Source organism: Medicago truncatula, chromosome 3 (assembly GCF_003473485.1).
Source record: "Medicago truncatula cultivar Jemalong A17 chromosome 3, MtrunA17r5.0-ANR, whole genome shotgun sequence".
Classification (NCBI taxonomy): domain Eukaryota; kingdom Viridiplantae; phylum Streptophyta; class Magnoliopsida; order Fabales; family Fabaceae; genus Medicago; species Medicago truncatula.
This window is the reverse complement of record NC_053044.1, coordinates 49,065,609-49,090,135: the sequence shown is the minus strand read 5'-3', so window position 1 is coordinate 49,090,135 and position 24,527 is coordinate 49,065,609. Positions and strand designations below refer to the sequence as shown.

General features: G+C 32.7%; 3 protein-coding genes across 6 annotated transcripts; 1 reads left to right on the top strand and 2 right to left on the bottom strand.

Annotated features, from left to right (window-relative positions):
- Positions 1-1,733: 1,733 nt before the first annotated feature.
- Positions 1,734-2,596, top strand: LOC11421302 (blue copper protein). Its single transcript, XM_003602794.4, has 2 exons — positions 1,734-1,967; positions 2,103-2,596. The coding sequence occupies exons 1-2, from the start codon at positions 1,799-1,801 to the stop codon at positions 2,330-2,332; spliced, it is 399 nt and encodes a 132-aa protein (XP_003602842.1). The 5' UTR covers positions 1,734-1,798; the 3' UTR covers positions 2,333-2,596.
- Positions 2,597-5,720: 3,124 nt separating this feature from the next.
- On the bottom strand, positions 5,721-6,167 carry LOC11435150 (classical arabinogalactan protein 4). Its single transcript, XM_003602792.3, has one exon. The coding sequence runs from the start codon at positions 6,165-6,167 to the stop codon at positions 5,721-5,723; it is 447 nt and encodes a 148-aa protein (XP_003602840.1).
- A 3,312-nt stretch (positions 6,168-9,479) lies between these two features.
- LOC11434670 (isoamylase 3, chloroplastic) lies at positions 9,480-23,115 on the bottom strand. Of its 4 annotated transcripts, none has more exons than XM_003602790.4 (24): positions 22,767-23,115; positions 22,609-22,657; positions 22,454-22,531; positions 22,016-22,173; positions 20,850-20,943; positions 20,028-20,264; positions 19,670-19,774; positions 19,385-19,489; positions 18,838-18,972; positions 18,617-18,703; positions 18,186-18,237; positions 17,653-17,716; positions 17,112-17,211; positions 16,158-16,258; positions 15,569-15,620; positions 15,246-15,308; positions 14,454-14,543; positions 14,306-14,378; positions 12,399-12,478; positions 11,708-11,812; positions 11,536-11,634; positions 11,364-11,425; positions 10,924-11,032; positions 9,480-10,058 (listed from the first exon to the last, which is right to left on the bottom strand). In XM_003602790.4, the coding sequence occupies exons 1-24, from the start codon at positions 22,886-22,888 to the stop codon at positions 9,945-9,947; spliced, it is 2,334 nt and encodes a 777-aa protein (XP_003602838.2). In that variant the 5' UTR covers positions 22,889-23,115; the 3' UTR covers positions 9,480-9,944. The 4 variants fall into 4 exon arrangements, with proteins under 4 accessions (XP_003602838.2, XP_039687679.1, XP_039687680.1 ...); XM_039831745.1 differs by having other exon boundaries at positions 22,454-22,536; positions 22,767-22,858; XM_039831746.1 differs by having other exon boundaries at positions 22,016-22,166; positions 22,454-22,536; positions 22,767-22,858.
- Positions 23,116-24,527: the final 1,412 nt, after the last annotated feature.

Sequence of the window (24,527 nt, the reverse complement as noted above, 5' to 3'; positions counted from 1 at the left end):
GAGGACGGATGTGTAATCTTGTAGGCTAATTTACATAAGGAAAATGAACTTTTTTGCATGAAGTGCGAGTCTACTGTTTATAGAAAAAGAAAGAAACTAACTCCTATATATGGTCCAACATGTCAAGTTTCTTCTAGCTAACTTGAAAAACATCTTATTCAAGTTTCTTTAGGTAATTTGGAATTCTTGAACGCCGAGAACTTCCCAGCATAACTATTTTTCAATGACTTCAAGAATGCTTATCTTGGAGTCCACCTATATTTGGTCTATGAATTCTTATACCGGCAGTAGAGGCACTTTTCGAGGAAGATCTTCAAATCACCAATTTGTTGGATGTTATCATTTGAGAAACTTACTGAAAATTTCAACATAACTTACCAAAAAGCTTGAAACGAATATTCGCATATAAGAAAAGCTAGTTAGTTAGTTTGTTAATATAACATGATTATTTTTCTCTTTTGTTCTTACTATATAAGGGAACTTCTACGGTACACTCGTAAATTAAAATATACTGGTACACTCGCTTATAATTTTTATAAATTAACTATCATTTTTTATGAAAGAAAATAGGTATTTGTTGACATATATATTTTAGAAAATATCATTTTATAAGAAAAAACATCATTTCATTTTTTAGAAAAATCATACTAAATTTTTCTACATTTTATCGTAAAAAATAATCAAAATTCTATATTATGAGTAATAGGAATTCAGAAAAATCAAATTTTATTGTGTTGACGATTTTGGTAAATAAGATTTAGTTATTATGATTATAGGTGATAGAAAATATTTTTTCCTACAAAAAATAACTCATTTAACTATTAATTTAAAAATTCGGTGTACCAATACACTCAAATTGTTGGGTGTACCCTAGAATTTGCCGGCAAATTCTACCGTACACCCAACATATTTGAGTGTACCGGTATACCAAACCCTTAAATTTATAGTTAAATAAGTTATTTTTTGAAGAAAAATATTATTTTTTATCATTTATAATTATAATGATTAAAATCGTATTCACCAAAAGCATCAACGAATTAAAATTGATTTTTTTGAATTTTTATCGCTCATAATAGAGAACTTTGATTATTTTATACGATAATATGTAAAAAAAAATTACTATGATTCTTATAAACAATGAATGATGTGTTTATCTTATGAAATGATATTTTCTGAGATATAAATGCTGACAAATAACTATTTATTTCATAGAATTGATTGTTAATGTATAAATTTAGAAAGCAGAGGTACCGGTACACTTTAATTTATGAGTGTACCGTAGAAGTTCCCATGAAATTAACATAGATAGCAATGTACAAAGTATGTATATATTCATATAGAATATTTAGAACTATCATACACTACCTTTGATTTCATTACTTTATTAGAAAAAATCTATAGATTAAAGCTGAGGATCTTGATGCAATCCAATTTAATAACATCGTGAACATTGAAGGAAGGAAGCTGGAGTAACTCAATTTCAATTACAATAATGTGGGCATGATACCCACTTAAAAAAAATTAAAATTAAAAGTTGATATTTAACCTTGTTAGCTTGACAATCACCCATGTGAACACAAACAAGATATATTTAATTTCTTTACGCATTCTCAGTTGACATTACATTTTTTTATAGTTCCTATTAAAGTATGTCCAACGTGATATTTAAAGAATAGATGGAAAAATGGGGGTTAACCTTGCTTGCAATAATATAAAAAGCAAACTCGTATTACAATCTCATGGTTTCCTTAGTAGTCTGTTTTGTTTCCCTTCATTGATCCCCTCGCTATCTCATCAAATGGCATTCTCTAATATTGCTATGGTTTTGTGCTTCTTTTTAGCAATCAACATGGCACTGCCAACCCTTGCAACCTTCTACACTGTGGGAGATTCTTTGGGCTGGCAAATCGGTGTTGAATATAGCAAATGGACGAGTGAAAAAACCTTTGTAGTCGGTGATAGCCTTGGTAAGTGGGAACTAGAATCCTTTCTATATATTTCATTTCAAACACAACTCAATGCTTGCTTTTTCTCTCCATAATGAGATGAGAACAAAGATATAAAATTATCAATTTCTTACATTAATATTATTAATATGACAGTGTTTCTCTATGGGGCTATACACACTGTGGATGAAGTTGCAGCAAGTGACTACATCTCCTGCACCACTGGAAATCCAATTAGTTCAGACAATAGTGGTGAGACAACCATAGCTCTTAAGACTGCAGGAACTCATTATTTCATATCTGCTACTTTTGGAGATTGTTCAAGTGGCATGCGTCTTGCTGTTAAGGTTGAGGCTGGTAGTGCTTCTATTGCAACATCCTTCTGATGGTATGTATGTAGTACAGAGGCGGTGCTTGCATGGTTTTCTTTTCATTTTTCAAATTATTATCTTTTCATTTTCGTTAGCAGTCAAATTATTATTTCTTGTTTTTCGATCCATTCAGATTTATAAAGGTTCTTGTAGCTACTATTAATTGTTTTCATTTTTAAACTATGTGTCGTGTGCGTGTTGTGTTTATGTATGCACGGATCAATAATTCTGTAGTAATCTAATATATTGAATGATTATTGGTTATGGAGATTTTTCTCATGTTGATAAAGTCCTAGCATAAGTGAATTGGGTGATAGAAAATAAAAAAATCATAAAATCATTTATTTAACCTATTAAATCTTTGGTAAAATATCTAAATCAGTTATATCTATTAATTTGATTTCTTGTTTTATCGATATGCAGGTTGTTGTTGTAATAAACTAGTATTCTAGGAAATCTTTGCATTGTTATCATGTTTCTTTTGTGGCTTAATATATTGAATGATTTATTGGTTACCGAGAAATTTTTCCTTTTCTAATGAAGAAGAGGTCAGGGGAAAGCAAAGTCCTAACGTAAGTGAATTGAGTAGATCCTGTTAGATCCATGGACACAGTTGTGAAGTTATTTAGAATTTTTTTGAAGTATAGATCCAGAGAACATACTTAACTTGCAGTAGTCCATTTTTAAATTAGGGATCATTAAAACCTACATGAGAAAAACAATTGTCACTGACTTTAGATTTATATTACTGTATTTTTTTAAAACTTCAATGTTTAACAATGGTCAAACAATTAATCTGAGAAATGATAGATCGACCACTTTGTTTTGTACACCCTTTACTACACCTGCTGATGTGGCATCTTTTGCCTGGTGGAAATTAAATTATTTTTCATTTAAAAAACAAAATACATATTAAACCTTACACACCCTCTCTCTCTCACTTTCATTTATCAGTTTAATTTCTTCTCCGCTCTCTGTCTCTCAGTTCCAATTTCCAGCCAACCATGTAGCCGCCTTCACTCCAAACGACACCACACTCGCGCCGTATCATGCTCTCTCTCTATATATATATATATATATATGGGAACTTCTGCGGTACACCTTACAAATTGGGGTGTACCGGTACTCCTTGCTTCATAAATTATTATTTTAGGAAGTAAAGAGCTATTTGTCAAGGTTATCCTTTAGAAAACATCATTTCATAAGAAGAAAAACATAATTTCATTGTTTATAAGAATCATATTAAATTTTTAACATTACTCATAAAAAATAACCAATAATCTTAATTATGAGTAATAAAAATTCAAAAAAATTAAATTTTATTTCGTCGACGCTTTTGGTAAATAAGATTTAATTTTTATAATTGTAAATGATAGATTTCTTCAAAAAAACAACTCATTTAATTAATAATTTAACAATTTGATGTATCGGTACACTCAAATATTTGAGTGTACTATAAAATTTGTCTATATATATATATATATGGGGAATGATATATTGACTTTAAGACTAACTCTGAGGTTTTATATCCACTTTACATAAACATTGAGTTGATGGATCATCAGTCCCATAAACATTGAATTGACCCATCAAACCCATATGTGATTGTAATCAAAGAAGATCTACCTATAATTGAACACACAAAAACACAAATAATCAAAATTTGTGCAGTTTTGCTTCAACTTGAAGCTGCTACCATAACTGCATTTTCACCCAACACAAGATGGAAATAAAACTCAAATAACCCTAGATGTAAACAATCAATCAGACCAGATATTGGAAGAGGTAAAAACAAGAAATAGAAATTACTCACCTTCAATGGTGAAGCAACACCGATTGAGAGTAAATGGAAAGATTCATTTAAGGACAACGATGGTGAGAGAGCGCGACAACGACGACGAAGACAACATGTTGGAGGAGATCAGCATACTGGAAAACCACTCAGTAGACGACGACGTCAACATAAATGGTGGTGGAAATCTTCTCGCCGACGAAGGGAAATAAAAAGGAACAGGGATAGGAGAGAGAGAGACACACGACTATCAATGAGAAGAGAGAGAACATTTCATTCTTTTTCTTTTTTTCTTTTTGAAATTACATGTCATGTATTAGGTAGAATTTTTTATTATTATAATTGACAAGTAAGGGTGGTAGAAGAGTGTTACCTCCACATGGGGGTGTTTACATATCAGAAATCATTAATCTAATACTGAATAACTTCACCTGTTACTGACTTATTTTACTATCGGCGTGCTTGTTTAAGAGTCTTGGCTAATAATAAAAGTAGAACAGAAGATTCAAGTGCATTCGCACTCACCTCTCAGTTAGGTTTAAATGACACATGCACATCTTTATTTTGTTAAAGACACTCACATTACATGAAACAGACAAACCCTCAACTTAGTGAAACATGGAATGTTATCACTTAGATGAATGTGAAACCACAACCACTAAAGACCCCCTTCCCAAAAAAATAACGCAAAGACCGGCATTATCAATTTAAACGTGAGCATTTTATTGTTTGCTTTTCTAGTTACAGTGCAACGTACGTGTTGCACAAACAAAACAAAAACATACTTATAAAAACCTTCGAGAATAAGAAACGTTTTATATTGAAGCTTTGTGCAGCAAAAAAGTAGACACGCGGATAATGTCTTCCTTCCTAGTATGTGTCGCTAAGCACATGCGTTGGTGACATGGAAGGACCACAAACATGTGTTGAAGTGCGACACCTGTTAAAGCCAAATCCACTTTTTCCTCGCACAATTTGAACAAAACACAAACAGTACATGCACCCCTATCCATTTCTTTATTTTTTAGAAAAAGCCAAAATTAATCATTAATTTAATTTAAGTCATAAATTAAAAAATACAATACTCCAAATACACTTATTAACTGACACATGCTTCGACCTAAAAACGACAAAATTTTGGTTCTTCCATGAATTCAATCGCTGATTAATTCCCCAAATCTAATCGCAAACAAACAAATTATCCATAATTATCAGATAGATACTGGATAAACTTGACCGAAATAAACTCGAATCTAAAACTAATCAACAAAAATTAGTAACAAATTTACAAAACTAAATACAAGGGAAAATCATAAACAGAATTAAATAAAGGAGAAGGCAGAAATAATAGCAATAATTATAATAAAAATAATAAGTGATAATAAATCTCAAGAGTCAATGAAAAGAAACCCTAAGCCCTAATACTAATGATAATGAGAAAACAGAGGATCTCCGAGCAATTCGTATCAATAAGATCTTAATCATCCATAATAATAACAATCAGAATATATTAAAAATTAAATAAATTAACAAAGTTTCATATGATAATCATATATAATATAATAATATAATAAAACCCTAACTACCGAAACGCCACGTCATACTCCAGATCTACATCAGTAAAGCAGCAGCGACGAAAGCGGCGACAGATCCGCCAACGAAGGAGACTCTGAATGAAGCGGCGGCGCTAGAACCAGCGGGAGCCTCAGCAGGAGCATCGCTGACAGCAGGTCCAGAAGCAACGGGAGAGGTCGCTGGAGAGACGGTGGGAGAAACGGGAGCGGGTGGAGACTCGGTGGGAGATTCAACGGGAGCTTCAGCGGAGGTTGGTGTTGGAGAAGGTGGAGATGAAACCTTGGGAGCTGGTGAGGATGTTGGTGATGTGGCGGATGATTTTGGTGGTGTGGTAGTGGAAGAAGGTGGAGTGGCGGTGGCTTTAGGTGCAGGCGCAGCGTGTGAAGCTTTTGGTGCGGCGGTGGGTGAGGTGGAAGGTGCTTCACCAAAAGCGGTGGTGGCGAGTAAAGCGAAAACGAAGAAGAAAGCAACGTTGGAAGACATTGTTGATGAATTGATTCTGAGTTTTCTTATTTCTTTTTTCTTAGAAGAAAGAAACTTAGAAGAAAGAAAATGGGAAAACTGTGAAATAATGAAGAAGAAAGGGAATGAGTATTTATAGTATAAGATTAGCGAGAAGTTGGGAGAAGGAAAAGGGTTTTTCCGGGTCAACACCGCTCCACCGGTCATTCTCAACAATATTATTTTTTACCATTAAAACTAAACGATTTTTTGTTATTTTTATTCATTATTATGGGAGAAAAACTAGGGACTAGATTTACTTGCCATTTAAATTTTGATTTGATTTCGTGAATTTGAAGGGGTTTCCGAGAAAAATGGAAACAAATTTCACCCTAACAATTTCTTGGTTATCCTAACAAATTGACTTAGATTCAAATTCAAAATTAAAATTATGATGTTTTGATTATCTAATGAAAATTTGACTTGATTCAAATCTAAATTATATTATATTTATTTATTTAATTAAATAAAGAATAATAAAATTGTAAATAAAATAAGAGTTAAAATTGTAGGTTGACGGTCCAAATAATTTTGTACACACAATAAATTAAAATATTTAGAATCGTCATATGAATTAATGTTTTTGATTGGTTGTATTTACATAATTGTTTTGAACCGTCAACCTACCGTCATTAAACTCATAAAATAATTTAAATATATGGATTATTATTATTATTAGGTGATATTTTTTGACAAAATTATTGTTAAGTGACACGAAACGTTCTAATACTTTTTTTTTAGGTACGAAACGTTCTAATACTTGGATAATTTCCATCACATCAAAAAAATAATAAAATTTCCATCAATATCAGTGGACTATTGAATACGGATGAATGTGATATGATTAAATTTAATTTAATGTAATTAATACGTATTTGGTATAATAGATCTTAAAAATTAAATTAAAAGAAAGTATTTATGAACAAAAAAATTGGATTTTACAATAGAAGAGTCAAGAGTCTCACGGTGTTTAAAACCGAACAGATTCAATAGAAAAACTGTAAACTGAATCAATTCAAACTGAAACCGCAAAACATCGTATTTAGTTCGATGTATTCGGATCAATTTTTACTCAACCGCATGGTTTGGTTCGATTTGCAGTTTTTATTTTACCAACCAAACCACAATATAAGAAAAACACTAATTAAATATATATCACTTGGACCAATACTCATAGAATTTCAACGGAAACTTTAATAAAATGACATATTTTTTATTTTGTTAAGTTTCTTCTTTGTTTTTTCTTTCAAAAATCTATTTATGTACTACTTGAATTTTTAAAGAATGATAAATATTTTAGTCTTTTGTATTTCTTACAAAAAGGATTGCTTTTTGTCCGTATTTAAGTTTGATCTACATAGTTGAAAACATTGTTGGATGAAAATAAAATTGTAATGTTGTATGAAATTTAAAATATTGCTGAAAATATGTTATGTTTTACCTTTTTAATTTGATTTTAATGTTGGAAACAAAAAAAAAATTGTCTATAAAACCGCACCAATCAATCTAATCCAAACCGTATTGGTTTGATTTGGTTCGGAGTTTATTTTAAAAGTCAACCAAATCAAACCAAATTGCATACTTATTTATCTTGCGGTTCGGATGACTTTTAACCTTAAAACCGAATCAAACCAAACCGCGAATAGCCCTAGAAGAGTCCATTTGTGCGGTTTCGTCACATGTATTGCCTATTGTTGTTCATTACCCCATTTTATGCAGAGTAACTAAGTTAAGTTTGATGTCCCCTCGATTTTTATACTTTTTCGTTTTTATTTGATACAATTTTTGTTTCCTTAAAAAAAAGTTTTAATGATTGACTCAATTTTATATATTTAACGCAGGAATAGATATCCACTATTTTCTTTAAAAAAAAATATCCGCTATTTAATCAAGAATAATAAACTTATAAACTTTGATAAAGTGGTTAAAAAATAGGGTAGTATTTTACATAGGAAAGAGGAATTTTTGAAAGGTTAAAAAATTGATCTTTGAATTGAAGGTTTCATGTTTTAAGGGTGTTACTTAAAACAAATGGTGTTTGTGGTGCGGTATAGATAGGATATAAGGTAAAAGATCATCCAATTCAAATGAAAAGAATCGATCTGATCCTATGTGATGATTTAGTTTTGATCGATTTTTGGATATCCAAATTAGTATAATTTTATGAAATTTTTTGTGTGCTTTAATTGGAAAGTAACAATAAAATAGTAAAACATAATTATTTTTTTAGGGAAAAATAGTAAAACATAATTAAGTTAAGGGTAAAATTGAAAGAAAAATGTTACAGAGAGACGAAATATTTTTTGGTCATGCTAACTTGTGTCCTAAGGGCACATATTAAGGAACCTAAAAAAAGCAACTCTGCATCGAAAAACATAACATTTTAATTTCTAAAAAATTGAATGCACAACTTTTGATTCGTATATTTCAATAATGAGTTCATTAACATGTGTCATTGAGGGTCAATATTTTTTTATATAAGGTCAAAATTATGTTTTTTAATGTCAATATTGTTTGGAATTGTTACTTATTGTAAAGTGCTCTTATTTTAATGGGATTTAACTAATTTTTAAATTGATGGTATTATAAAAATGATAAAATAATGTTAATGAATAAAAATTTGAAGAAAAATTCCAACCCAATAGATTGTATCTCCTTTACATATTGTTATAGATTAATATTATAAAGACACTAAAATTATAGGTTTGATGAACAATAATATAATATACTTACAATTAACGTGCATCAAAATTGAGTAGTTTGTTTCACTAAAATTTAGTTTATTTTCTCAAAAAAATAAATAATGATATGATAGCCTATCACCTTCATCCATCTATCAAATATTGTTGAATAAGCTAAAAATGTTACAATTATATTTAATGTTTTTAACCTCTCTTATTGACTATCATAGTCTTTAACCCTCGTGGATGTGTCTGAGAAGTGTCTAAGTTGTATAACTTGTATTGAAGCAAAACAAAAACTATTTTTTTAGAACACCAATGCCAAGTTTTAAAAGACGATGTACGAGCATCGGATACCGACGCATGTCATTCACAGGGACATACATAAGTTTTCGTGCTTCATATAGATTATAGTAAGACAAAAATGATAATTTTTATGGGGTACAATCTGTGTATTTTTAATGAGCAACAAGAACTCGAAATGATAGAGTCCTTCTTCACTAAGAATAAGATGGTTATTATAAAAAAATATGATGAGTAATAAGAACATCAAAGATAAACTATGGAAGGCAATGAAAACTACTAAATTTATAAATTTATGGTACATATTCCATTCAACCAAGATTACAATATATAGGATCTCAAGTGTGTATATATATATATATATATAGAACTATATATAGTAGATAGACAATGACATTTATCGAACAGATAAGGTACTAATCTACAATCCAAACTTCGTAGGACCACCCTAAAGTAGCTTGTACCTTGCATATAAGCCCTGCACCATTCTCAACATTTATATGATTTCAGATGTCCCTCTCCTCCAATTATTCCCCTTGATTCGTGGTGAACTACAACATATTTCCATACAGATGCGTTTCTCTTCTATTTAGTACACATGTCAACTAATACTAAACTGTAACTTCAGAGGCCATACTGAGCCAAGAACCTAATTCAGAGCATTTTCATCCAGCTGACTTGAAAAGAAGATTAACATTACATCCCAGTCACGTGTATACAACAACATTTTCCTTTTTATTCTTTTATGGATACATCTATACAACAACTTCTGCGATCAAAACTTGGCCTCCAGAAGAATGGAGGAGTATGGAGCTATACTGTACGTTTCTCCTATGCCTGGGACACCATCGAGGACGATGTCATCAGGAGATTGAAGATTAGTGTCCACCTGTAAATATCCGTAGTTCAAGTTAAACTAATGGCAATATTTTGAAACAAGCTAGATGCATCTGACGTATAGATATCAATTACTATGCAGTGGTAATGTAAAATTTATTACATATGTATTCAATCAAGTCACACCATAATGCCACTTTTCTATGTTAGCTTCTAAAACAAATCCACAAATATATACCCTCCCAGCTGCCAATTCAGCAATTAGTTGCATAGTGGAAATAACAAACATACAAGGCCATTCTCACTCTGTCAGGTCAGTTGGTCAAATTGGGTTGATTGTGAATTCTGAAGAGTGGACAAGGTAATTTACTCATTTTTTATTAACACTATAATAGGAATCAGGTAGTTTGGGGCAAGGTAGTCAGAATCGGGATCCTAGTATCGCCGAAGGGTCACAAGATCGCAAAACGTAGGATCGTAACACACTAACACGAATCGTAAGATCCTACCAATTTTTGAAATTTATATAACAATTAAAAACCACCAAAAACATGAGGAAACCCCCATAAATTTTATAAAAACGACAAAAAGCTTCCAAACAGAGGGATATTTGAGGGTCGTTTTAATTGAAATAAGCTCGCGTGACCTGACCAGGAAAACCCAGAAATAGCAGAACACAGAAAATCGTAATGAATTCCACAGTCTGCTAGCAATTTACGATTGCAATTGGCATGGAACACAGTGATAGGGAACAACATCTTAAAATTGTAAGATTTTAAGTGCTAGCAATAGATTTTGACTACCATGGTTTGGGGAAGTAGAGGAGTTGCCTTCACAGTGCTCCATTCATTTAAAATATGCATGCAACACTGAAAAGATGATTTTTTGTACGTCCCAAAGAATGAAGCGAATCTTACCACACGAAACCACTTTCTTTTTGTTGGGGGCGTGGGCAGCAGAGCTTTCAAAAAGTAGTCATGAGCATTAAAAGCTAAATAGATATCTCCTCCACTTTTGTCATGAAGCCTGCATACATATGTGCAACACAGAGACGAAAACAGAGAGTTGTCAAGTCCGACTCCATTACCAGCAATATATATAGTTTAAAAAAAAACTTTTTCTATATATATCAAGTATAAAGTACACTACATGACCAAGATTTATTTTTTGAACATCAAGTGCTGAATGCTGATAGTGTGTTACGTCAGTGGAAGGATTTGAACATCCACCTTATAGCCCAAAACTCCATGACCAAGATGTTGTCTCAAGATAGTGTTTAGGTGCTTCATTGTGTGAAAGTGATGCTAAAATTGCAATGTGTTTTTCTCTCATTTCCAATTAAAATATGTATACTTACGTAAATGCAAGAAATTTGCTTTCGTAATTGTCCCAATTGTCTTCATGCCATGTTATTTCATTCTGCAAAAATTAGCTGTTCCATTAGCACATTTGGCAGTGTTTTTCCTTTTTTGATGGAAAAATGGCATCACTTTCATAGAACTTAGTTTATCAAAGTGTGAAGCAATCACCTCGCTGAGAAAATTTTCATGACTCAATGTTTTATGTGCATGCCGGTACTTTATCGCATTGGAGAAAAACCTAAAGTGATCTCCCTTCCTTGCATCCAACTATTGAACAAAAAGATTAGGCTGTCCAGAAATAATCCCCAATAAGCTACCAAGAGGGATGTTATAAATTTACCTGATCCCACAAGAAAAAATTAATGGCAGAATCATGCCCATAGCTATTGTTATTTCCGTAGCGAGTATGGCCATATTCATCCCCCATTAGCATCATCGGTGTTCCCTGGTCATTCATAACAAAATTTTAATTTTCTATTCAGATTTCAGTGGCAGCATGTATGATAACAAATGGATTCATGTGACAGCGTCTTCACTCTTCAAGTTTTCTTTTGAAAAGGAAAATTAATTGAAAAGTCTGTAGTATAAACATTAAAATCCTAAACTGCAATGTAGTTAAAAAAAAGGTAAAAATGAAAATAGTTTCCCTTAAACTTTGAACCTTGACAAATAGCCCCCAGTAGCATTAAATTTTCTACTTTACATGTTTAAACTTTCAACAAGCCACCGACAATTAAGATGAGAAAGAAACTGTGAAAGTTGGACAAATTGTAAGTATACATTTTGTTTAACTTTCTGTTGAATTTTGGTAAACCATATTTCAATTAAAGTTTTCTATATTTACTCACTTTTGCTATGAGGACTTTGTGAGATGTTCAAAATTGAAAGTTCAAACACATTAATTGCCAAAATTGAGACCACACTGGGCTATTTGCCAGATAGTAATAGTTGAAAGGGGGTATTTGCATTTAATTAAAAAAAAAAAAATACTGCAACACAAAAGCACTCCAAAATGAAGTTCAAATATGAACCTGAGAAATCATTAATGCTAGATGAAAGTTCTTCATTTGCCTCGACCGCAGAGCTCTTATACTAGCATCATCAGTTTCACCTGTCAGACAAAGATAGATAACAATCAATTTCAGTAAAAGGATAACGAATTATAATCCTTAACAAATAATTAAACGTGGGTGAAGATGATCATAGTTGTATTTTCTGTCTGTCACTCTTCTGGAAGTTAAAGTTAAAGTTACAGATATAGGTTCCAAGGTCCGCATTCTGGAAATTAAACATGTGTGTTGCTTATGCTTGCTTACATCGGTTCAGGTGTTTCACTAAGCAGTTTTTATATGCGGTGCATTATGTAAATGTTCTAGAATAGTCTACCGGTTATGCAGTACTTCAATAATAGCCTAAGTGCTAGTCTCTTGCCAGAATCTGTTACATTCAGTTAGTAGCTTGTTAGATAAGCTAAGACTAGAGTATACAAATATTAAAATTGTAGACTCGGATTTCTAAACCTTGAATAATAAGATAAAAAATCACTACAATTCTCTAATTTCGTCATCTATCAATTTCGGTCATGGTATCAAAGCTTGATCAAGGCCATCGACATGTCTTACGAAAAACAACCTCTTCAGTTTCCCACACCTTCGTACTCTGCCCATTACTTCTTGGCCACTCCAACACAGCCATTTCCACTCGACTTGCGACTGCCAATGCAAACGGTTATGAACTCTGAAGCACCACGCTTCTGATTGAAGGGGTAGCCACTCCCTTAAACGTGTCAGTGTCCAACACCAACACATATAATTACATTCAATGAAAGGGTTTGAAACTCGAGTCGTTTTTATAATTGGTCTAGTTGTTCCTTTGTGAATGGAAATTAACTTGAAGACTGTTTCTCTTGGTTAGAGGTACTAGCTCAAAGTGCACAACTCTTAACGGTTCCAACAAAAAATAGATATAGATATTTTTTGAATTCTGAATGTAAGAGTATGTGTGGTTTCCAGCTTCTGAATCTTCTTAGGCAGGAAAACGAAGGGATTTTCAGTTGTTGGTTCCATACAGTTCATTAACCAGGCAATGGTCAAGGAGTAACAAGGGATGCCCCTTGTCACCATGGCTTTCCAATTTAGACACATCTTCAATAAGAAGCCCATATTTTCCTTTGCCTTCAAAATCAGCCTAACAATTTGAGACCATTACGTGTAGTTTTATCCATTGAGTCGCTGAACATTGACTTGGAGCGAGTTGGAGAAACCAACAAGGCATGGAAGATCAAGTTTCGGTTTCCGGTTGTGCAGCCTGCACTGCCTGTGCTGCAGCCTTGCCTCCTGGCTCCCATGCTGCCGTCAACAATCGTTAGAGTCTCCGATGCGGCCTCTGGTCATTGATTTTGTTCTGTTGGCCGCGCCGGTAAGAGCATGCTTCCACATGTCTGCGCGTGCCATGAGTGAAGAGGGAGGGAATTCCTAGATCGGTGAACCTAGGAAAGTTGATACCATATAGAAAGCACTATTTAAATAGAATGCTTACATTAAAGTCTAATTCTTGGATCAAGGAGTGTCGGGATAAAAAATAAACAAAATAAATGGAAATTGTATCACTGATTTCTCTGATAAGGGAGAAATACGATATTCCTAATTTTCCTACAGAATCAATTAAAAAAAAACACATCATTTCTAAACAATGAATAAGCATTAGTAACATCCCATCGTAAATAAAGCATTGCAACCTAATTTTCCTACAGAATCAATTAAAAGAAAACACATCATTTCTAAACAATGAATAAGCATTAGTAACATCCCATCGTAAATAAAGCATTGCAACCTAATTTTCCTACAGAATCAATTAAAAGAAAACACATCATTTCTAAACAATGAATAAGCATTAGTAACATCCCATCGTAAATAAAGTATTGCAATTCAGACTCTACCTTCAAAACCACAATTCCAACTAAAGTTATCATTGCATCCATCATTTCCACCTTCCCCGTTAGCTTCGTTGTGCTACAAAATCAAGAATCAAAGAAAATATCAAGTTTTGATATACAATTCAAAATGGAAGGACAAATTTGGAGCTACCTTGAAGTTGTATGAAACAAGATCACGCAAGCTAAATCCATCGTGCGCAATAACAAAATTAATACCATGATATGGTCTACGCTTGTTCACCTGAAAGACAAACAAATGAAGGCGAGAAGCCACTGTTAAAAACTATTAATAAAGCCGAATGAAGTGAAATGAAAATCAGCTACATTAAATCTCAGACCCATAATTTCAACACATTAATGAGTGGGACAGAAATAACATTAATTCCATCATGTTGCTATAAAACAGAACATACATATCCTACAATCAGAGCCATAAGCTATATTAAACTAGTTTTTTCAATATCACCCATAAAGACCAAAAGAAAAAACTCAAGATCAACCACAAATATTTAGCAGCTGGAGTGCCGGACAAATCATATTTCGACTGCAACATAATTACCAGTCTTTATTTTTAGTGATGCTATTGAATGAATGCACTCATTTGACCAACATTGTTTACCAGGGGAGGAGGGGTGCATTATGAGTTTCAGAACAACCTTAAATTATGATGGCTTCTTATAAAGAGCATGCAAGAAATTTTAGCTGCAAAAAGTAATTACATATTTGTGGTAGATATGTATGATAAACTATTGTCTTGGCATTAGTTTAGACTAGTTTAATCTAATATTTTAGCCCCACTAATTCAACTTCAGAGCTGTTAGAACTTAGAAACATAAAAATCCATTCCCAAACCTCCGCTAAATAGCTTAAAGAGTTGGTCTTTGATGAGGTATAAAACCCAAAAAGATAGCAACCATGAAGTGCTATAAGTAGTGATACTTACTCTGTAGAGATCAGAAGATCCAGAAACACGAGTTGCAAAGCTCCCCTTCATACCAGAATCACCCTAGGACATGTGTTAAAGGAGACAATAAAGTAAGAATAAATCAAACAAGTCATACGGCAAATCCTAGCACATAACAAAATCAGTTTTCCATGAGTTTCTTACTCCCCATAGCACATATTGATTGGAAAGACAATTGATTTCTATTAGCCTTTTACTAGCATGCCATCCATCTTATTGTAAATTGTATTGCAACTCACCCAGCTAATAGAAAGACAATCCAGATCATATTAAAATTACATATCTTCTACTCTTAGAATTACCTTGATAAATTTCCGTATATCATCACGATATTTCCCATTCCATTCCGCCCACCTACATCAAAGAAAAATATTGATGGAGGAAACATGTTTTTCATTTAAGCATAGATTAATTTCCCCATAGATGAACTAATATTCAAGAAACATGACTCATTATAATCTTTTTGACATTCTAAATAAAATCATATTGATGCGGTTCAGAAGTTGACCGACATTAACTTTTGGCACAGCAGTAGATTACTAAGTAATTCAATGGCTGAATTAGTAACCTTTATACTATCAAAGATTATTCATAAAATAACCATGATGCGTAAGCGTAACATCTTGCTTTGGACCAATATCATGATGCGTAAGATTTTAACAAAGATTATTCATAAAATAAACATGATTATTAATGAGGGGGAGCCTTGGCGCAACGGTAAAGTTGTTGTCACGTGACTGAAAGGTCACGGGTTCAAGTTCTGGAAACAGCCTCTTGTGTAAAAAAACAGGGTAAGGCTGCGTACAATACACCAATTGGTGGGAGCTTTAGAGCACCGGGCTGCCCTTTTTTTTTTTAAACATGACTATTGATGATCATTAAAAGTATTACCGGTCCCAATTCGGAAAACTTCCAACAAGATATAGACCTCCACAGTCCCAAGGCTCTGCAATAATTTTACATCTTGACAAGACAGCATCTTTAGCAATTGCCTGTGAAAGTATATAAAGTTAACATCGCTTAATAAAATTTCAATTCGATTCCCAATTTTCTAGCAGTAAGAGAAGTGCACAACGATTTGTCTTCAAATCAAAAAATTATAGTGATGGTTATTAATTAATATTAATCTAGTTAGATGAAATCAAACCAACCGGTTTTGTGTTTTGCACGACCGCAATAACAGGCAGATCTGCAGAAAGTTCTAGTAACTGTATTTATGCTTTGACAATAGTGAAGTTATGAGGAGTGACTCAGGTTCATTGGTTCTAACGGCATTGAATTTGAAATCCTAACTGAAGGAATCAAGGTTAGCTCTTTGAAAATCTAAAAAAATAACTTATCAATGGACCGAACCCTATTTTTTATCGGTTAGGTTTGGCTCAACCAATGTCACCCCTAGCTCTAGGAACACTTTATATGTTTATTTTTGTCTAAACACCATTAAACCAGATATTTAACCCCTCTGTTATCTGTTTGGATTTATTCAGTTTGACACAGTGCATAGGTCTAGTTTTATCGGCCCTGTAGTTTGTAGTACAACAATTACCTCAACATCTAAGAATCATGGACACCAATACAAACACTGGAAACACGGAAAATCTAAGTCGTCCGAATTTTTGAAGTGTTGTATTATGTCTGACATGAATGTCCAACACAAATCCAATATTGTTTTCACATGATTTGAGATCCCAAATAAATGAACCAAACTGATAACACTCATATCAAGCATTCCCAAATGTGGTATCTTAGCTCTTTTTTTTCTTTCAAGAGTGCACCGTAGCTCATCAATTATAAATGTATAACCCTACTGTTGATTATAACTATATTGTGCATATATTTATTTACCCTGATGAGGGGAGGAGCATTGAGGGGGGAACCATCAGTTCCTCGACACAGTATACTTGCGAGATCAAATCGAAATCCGTCCACATGATACTCAGTTACCCTACAATAAAATGAAACCAAAAACACAAAAAATAGTACTTCCACAGTTACGAACTTCAACGAAATCATGATGTTGGTTAGTTTGGAAATTTTAGTACTTCCAATTGCATCACAATTCAATTCATCATTATTATCTTTTAAAAACCATTAAAGATTGTCAAACATTACCTGACCCTCATGGAAACTAACCAGCCTTTATTGATTACTGACTTAGTATAAATGACTCACAGGAAAGGGGAAGACAGATACAGAAATTTTAACACTATCAAAAGCTTCGTAAAAAATCTACAAGCGTAAGAAACCAGAAAACTACAAATTCTGAAGTGCCAAGATGTGATATACAAACATACAAAAGAACAACGTGAAGCTGGTATTAGGTAAATTTCACAAAATGAATCAAGGTATATGCTATCAATAAAAGAATTATATAAGTAGTCCATACCAATGTCTTAGGCTGTCAAGAATTAGATCCATGACCACAGGATGGTTACAATTCAATGTATTTCCTGAGGATAAACATTTTCTAGAGTGAGAAGAGAGCTTAAATATTGATACAATATACTGAAATTTGGTTGGAGGTAAATCAAATTTAAATCAAATTTTGCATATAAAATGTTCTCTGTAGAAAGAAATAAGCACAGTTCCACATGATGGAGCTGCTAATTTGTGTTGTGAAAAACAAGAACCGCTTTGCAATTTATTCATAAATTTAAGGGAATGCATACTACTTGATTTCATGACTTGTGCACTCAGCATCGTAGTTCTGGGAAAACTTTGCAATTGGTTTGGTCTCATAGCTCTGGGAGCTGAGGGGTGTTTTCCTTTTGAACATTGTAGCCCTCAATTTCTAGTTATTAATTAGGAGGGTTATTTTCAAATTTTTGTTTCATTATCAATTTTCTGTATGCGATTGAAAATTCATATGAACAAAGCTGTTGGAATAGAATCTTAAGGTTTAGAAAAAGATAAAATTACCACAGCCAGAGAAATTCAGCAATTGTCCTTTGTCGTCCAGCATGTAATAAACCTATAGAAATGAAGAAAGTTTACATAAAGAAAAAACAAATAATTTTTCAACATTCTACGTGACTAGAACAGAGATGACAAAACATCTGTTAATAGATGATACCAAAGTCATATATAATGCTTCTACCTAACATTCGCATCTTTATTTTATTTGGCTATTTATTGCCCAACATTCAATCTCATGCAGCATTATAGGATTTATAGCATTAAACATTAAAAAAGTGTATGAAAGCTTTTTCACAAACAAGGTGCAGTAGAGTAATTGTAATACATGGCAGTTGTGAGAATATTAAAACCATATAGAAGAAAAAAAAGGCACTGCAAGTATTCTAACGCAAAAATAACAGTCTGACAAAATTAAATTACAAATCAGAAATTACCTTATTATCTATGCCACGAAATGAAGTAGTGTAAGGATTAGGATCATCAGCCTCATTTGTATGATTGTAGACAACATCCAAAATAACCTATGTATAGAGAAGATTTATCTCAAGAGATATACAAATCTTGAAATAATATAAAATAAGACAGAATCAGGAGATCAAACTATTAGGCATACTTCCACTCCAAAGTTGTGACATTGAAAGACTAATATCATTACCTCTATGCCAGCAGAATGTAAGGCTTTAACCATTTGCTTCAACTCTTGGGAAGCATTAGCTGGTCCTCCACCAGCACTAGCATAGCGACTCATAGGAGCAAAGAAATTTATTGTTGAATAACCCCACGTATTAATCTTGGAAAGCAAAAATACAGCTGTTAGTATCATATAATGCCACTTAGTAAGTCAAAGTTACATACTCTAATATATTTGACCATCGAAGAAAAAAAAACATTACATACTCTGATCTCTTTGATCATCAAAGAAAAATATATATGTGTATACAGCCAGAAAGAATATAATTGTTTTTATATATTTCTTTATTAGGAAGGGATCCTCTGTATTTTTCCTTTCCATTATCATAGTTTTGGGGTGTATAGAGGACATATCAAACTCATATAATATCACATCATCATGTCTATGCTCCGAAAACCGTAGTAATGGAGAAGATTAGTTCCTTTATTTATCGGGGATATTCAGTAAACGGTGAAGAGGTAAATTATGAAATGTTGACTTAAAAATAGAACATAATGCTTTTCTAATTTACCATGTGATCTCTGGGATTTGGACGTCTCTGCAATTCCATCTCATCAAACTCAAAGATTGGCAGCAACTCCACTGCATTGATACCAAGCTCTAAAAGGTGTGGGATCTTAGAGGCAAGCAACAAAAAGAGTTTAAGTAAAGCAATACAATAAATAGCAAGTATCAAGCATATAGTAATGACTAATAAATAAACAGCTATATTTCCTAAAATTGGAGGTGGCCTGCAACCACTGACCATTGATACACCGTACTGCACTGTGATACCCAATGATAGCACGGATGTTACCTTCTCAATTACACCAAGATAGCTTCCACGAATGTTGTTATCCAACTCACTAGATTCATCCATTGTAAATGCACGGACATTCATCTCATATATAACAAGATCTTTCTGCATTTGCAGTAACAGAGCATAATGAATACATAAATTGGACTTACTTTATGAAGAAACATATCATAGGCAGTCATATTCTCATCAAATGAAAAAAACACTAGATATCAGCGCAAAAGCATACAAAGGAAAGGTAGAGTACAGGCCCTACATATAGTTTTATGCTAAAAGCAATTTGTATGAAGCCTTGATTTAGGGAAAAGTTTTTTATAAATATCATTTTCGAGTAACCATCATTATGCAGGAAGAATACCTCGGCAATATTTGGAAGGTTGTAATTTTCTCCCCAGTCAAAAGGCAGGCTGTCAAAATCATATGTGCCTAGAAACTTGGACAATTTCCTGCTAATATCCCCAAAATATCTTCGACCTTCAATTAGTTTTGCATAAGGATCAACAAGCACAATGCTTCTGTCAAATCGATGCCCCGTACCCCAGTCTTGAGGTCCATCAATCTGGTATCCGTACAGAACATTGCTCCTAGGAAGATCCTGCTCAATGAAAGATGAAAAGAAAAAAAAAATAACTAAATGTGCATTATGAATGGTTTGTTAAGTGTTTCAACTAGAGAGAGTCTGAGAAATCAGTTGATTGATTGATTATGAAATGAGTTCTTGTTACAAGTGATGAGCCTTAAAATGGGAAAAAAAAAAAATTAAATATAGTCATTGTTGTAAAACTACATCAAATCTGATACGTTCATTCCAATTACTTTCAAAGATTTTAATGAAGTGCATCAAAATTCAACACATAGACATCTCATATACTTCCATCTATTATTTGTCAATATTTTACGACATATAAGAGTGCTGGGAAATAAAATTCATATTCGGGTAGCCATAATAAGACATTTTTGACACAAGATTAATACACTGGAAAATAATGAATAAAATATACAAAATTTATACTCAAATTCACAGAAAAGAGATGTTATTCATCCATGCAATTATGAAAGGTACTCGATAACTGCACGTGTATTTTATTTATTAAATAATTTACAGATCATATAACAACAATTTCAGCCAAAACCCATGGAAAGGCTACATATCAGGCATATGCAATATCACGGAAAGCACCTCAATACATATGTGCCAGATATCCCCTGTTTTGTTTGAATGAGGATCCAAAGCCAGTTCTATCATACCACCATCCAGCGTGTCAATGCTTCCCCTAAAATACATTATAAAAACAAAGGAAAACTGTGTGAAACAAAAGTGGACCAATAATTTTCACAGAAATATTAGTCAGGGAAAAAAAAGAATCAAAGCATAAATTTTATAGCAGGACAATTCCATCGATAGTGCAATCAAGAAAGTACATAATCACAAAGTATATTCATGATGCAAAATCACTTTGCATCTCATCCAAAAAACCCAACATGTAGTCATGCTACAATTCATTGAACATATGTTGCATGCAAAAGATATATTGGTTTTAAAAGTTAAAAATGGCTAGAAGATATGAAGTATCAGACAGATGAAGCAGCCTGCATCCCCTTCAAAATTGTATGAGGGCCTTTTTTGACATAGAATTTTTAAAAAATTAACTGAGAGTCGGACAAAGAGCCAAAGTTTTAATCTGGCTAGCAGGAAGAAAGATTGAACTGTAAACCATTTTTCCATTAAATTACCCATTAGCTTAAGTAAATAAGTCAGAGAAAATAATGATTACTATAAATATATAACCTTAGCATCCTTAAGCCAAAGGTACAATAAAAACTTATATAATACATATGTTAAAATTCCCTAGTGTGAATAATATCCTTTGTTTTTTAGTATCTTTTTAAGTTGTTCCTACACCATAATGCAAAAGGAAGCCCAACCCAGATCACCATCTAAAAAACTAACCTCTCAACATATTTCTAACTCATGATCCGAAATGCTTAATGATTCCTAAATCAACCTCAAAATCTTCAATCCTTAAACATAAATATCTATCTCTTTGACATATAACAGTTTTGAGCAAATATACAGAGTGAATCATTAAGAGGAGCACAGACAAGGTTAGTTTCATGTTTGGTTCATCTTATTTTTAGAAGCTTCTAGCGAGCACTTTCAATATTGCGGGAAAATATGATTGTATCTGCCACACAAAAATGAAAAAGTGTTCCCAACAGTTTTTAGAAACCAAAGACTCATCACGAAAATGCTTATATGTGAATAAATTCAAATATGACCGCAAATACTTCAAACATAGACTTCTATAATTTAAGCTAACATACAAAAAGAATATCTAAATTTACCTTTCAGGAAGGAGCAAACAAAGTGTGACAGCAGTTGCATGCTGTGAAAATATAGCAAAATTGATCCCATTGTCGACTTGTGATACACCCAACGGAAAAGCTTGGCCTGGAGAAGTCTCCCAGGATGGTCTGTTCTCCACCACTTCGATGGCTTCTTCCTTGAATTGCAAAAGGTAAGACATTGCAAAAGCAAACAATAGCATGCAACATACGAGAATCACAATAGACAAGACAAGACATTGCATTTCTTACTATGAGTAATGCTAGCAACACACTCACTTTTATTGGTTAAATTCATGTGAGTCCCATCAAATTTAATATGGACCGACGGTGTGAATTCTAGAGTAACAAATAAAATAAAAAATGCATTGGAAAGTGTATTGCTAACGGTTCTCTTCCGGCCAATAGACACACACGATAATGAGATGGCATAAATACCTTAAGAACCTCTTCTTGAGCATGACCATAAGCATTAGCATTAGCATTAGTTGTCCTAAGCTTGAAACCTTCTCTTGTCTAACCTATGCCAAAATTTTCAATCACATTTCACAACACTGGGATTACTTAAATGCATTGTTAGAATGATTACATACCTGACTATAATTCAATTTGCTTCCAGACATTTGCTTACTAAACTTCAACCTAATGATAAGATCAATTCAAGTGTCAAACAATTTATACTTACTAATTACCTAAGATTCTTGCTACTTAGTTATAAGCAATGGTTGTAAAATTGAAAGTGAAGAATTACCCGAAATTCCCGGCGAGTGAATTGCGACCAGGAAGAACGTTGCCGGTGCCGGAGAAAACGAATGCGCAGAGTGTAGATTGAGTGGCGGTTCTTGAAGCGCAGAGTAATGGATGGTGAAGCATCTTGTGTTGGATTATTTGAATTTTTTCAGTTTTTTGCACATTGAGAGTGTTGTGTTGAGTGTGAAATGAATCTAGAAGAAATGGTTGAAAGCGCGGAATGCGATATTTATGGGTGCCACGTGAATTTTGTTTGGGAAAAGAGAGATGAGTTGGACAATCGAGTAGACTCCACTATTACCGACTTCTACACGTGCCCTTAAAATATCTTCCCCGTTGCTACATCCGATGAATAGAGGGTAGCACTCGTTCAATGTCACCCATTTCATTTTATGTCATCCAATGCTATTCGAACACAGAGGCAATTCTATTCTCCTCCCGGTCATTATTACTCGATCTGTTTCAAAATATATGTCCAAGTCAACCACTTTCACATATGTTAATGAGTTTTCAAAAAAAATAAATATGTTTAATTATTTAAAGTATACATTAGTTAAAAAGTATAGTCAAAGTAAGTCAAGTAAATAGTGCACATTGCAAAAATTGGACATGAATTTTGAAACGGATGGAGTATAAGTAAAAGTTGACTTTTTATATTTATTCAATAAATAATGTATGTGTTCTATATAGATCACATACATTATTTACTAAATGAATTTTTGCTTATAATAGTGACCGGATGAAGTATGTTGATTAGGGATAGGTATAGGTTAGGTCAAATTAAGCTTTATAAGGTCTAATTATGCATGTAGTCTGTCGTATGCTTACTTTTTCGGTATGAGTCTGACCTTCTAAAAGTCTGATTCAACCTGCTAACTTGTTTAAAAGTCTATTTTATATGAATATCTTTAAATAAACAATGTGGTCTTAGTTTAACTAGACTAACGAACTAATGTATCAATTAGATTAAACTCTCTTTTGATAATCAACGTGAATTTTTACAGAATTGACTATATATTTGTATCATATTTCAATTCTAGTTTATAATAATGCATTTAAATAAGCTTAAATTACTGAAAAAGTTATCAAATTTTTATTTTAATTCAAAGTACAAAAAATAATATTATTTATATTTACTTAAATATGTCGGCCTGTAACGCCCTAGTTGTTTATTTAATTATTTTATTATGTGGAGTATATATATATATATATATATATATATATATATATAATTATATATGAGGTTTGGTGATTTATGTGGAGTATATGCATATATTTATATATATGTGTGTTTTTGGGTGATTTATGTGGTGTATTATTTTATCATATGGTTTATTTAATAATAATTAGAATAAGTATGAAATAATAATTATTTTGGTGTTGGGGGAATTAATGGGAGTTAGTAGAAATTATGAGGAGTTAAGTGTAAATAGAAGGGAGTTACATTAAGTGGGAAGTTAATACAGAGAAGTTAGAAAAAACAGTTTCACGTAGAACCAGTTTTGGGAGGAAGCAAGAGAGAACCAAGGAAGAACCTAGAGTTGATTATTGCTGTGCTTTTCTTTCTGCAATTCTAAGGTAAGGGTGAGGTTTACTTCAAGAATGTAGTTATTAAATTCTGATTTTGTATTTAACAGGTTTTGATGAGGAATTGGGAATTTGGGGTTTTATGATAGAATGATGATTTTGAAGTTGTAAGCATGTTTTTGATGTTAGAATTGGGTTCTGGTTGCATAGAACACTTAATTATGTATCTGTAAAC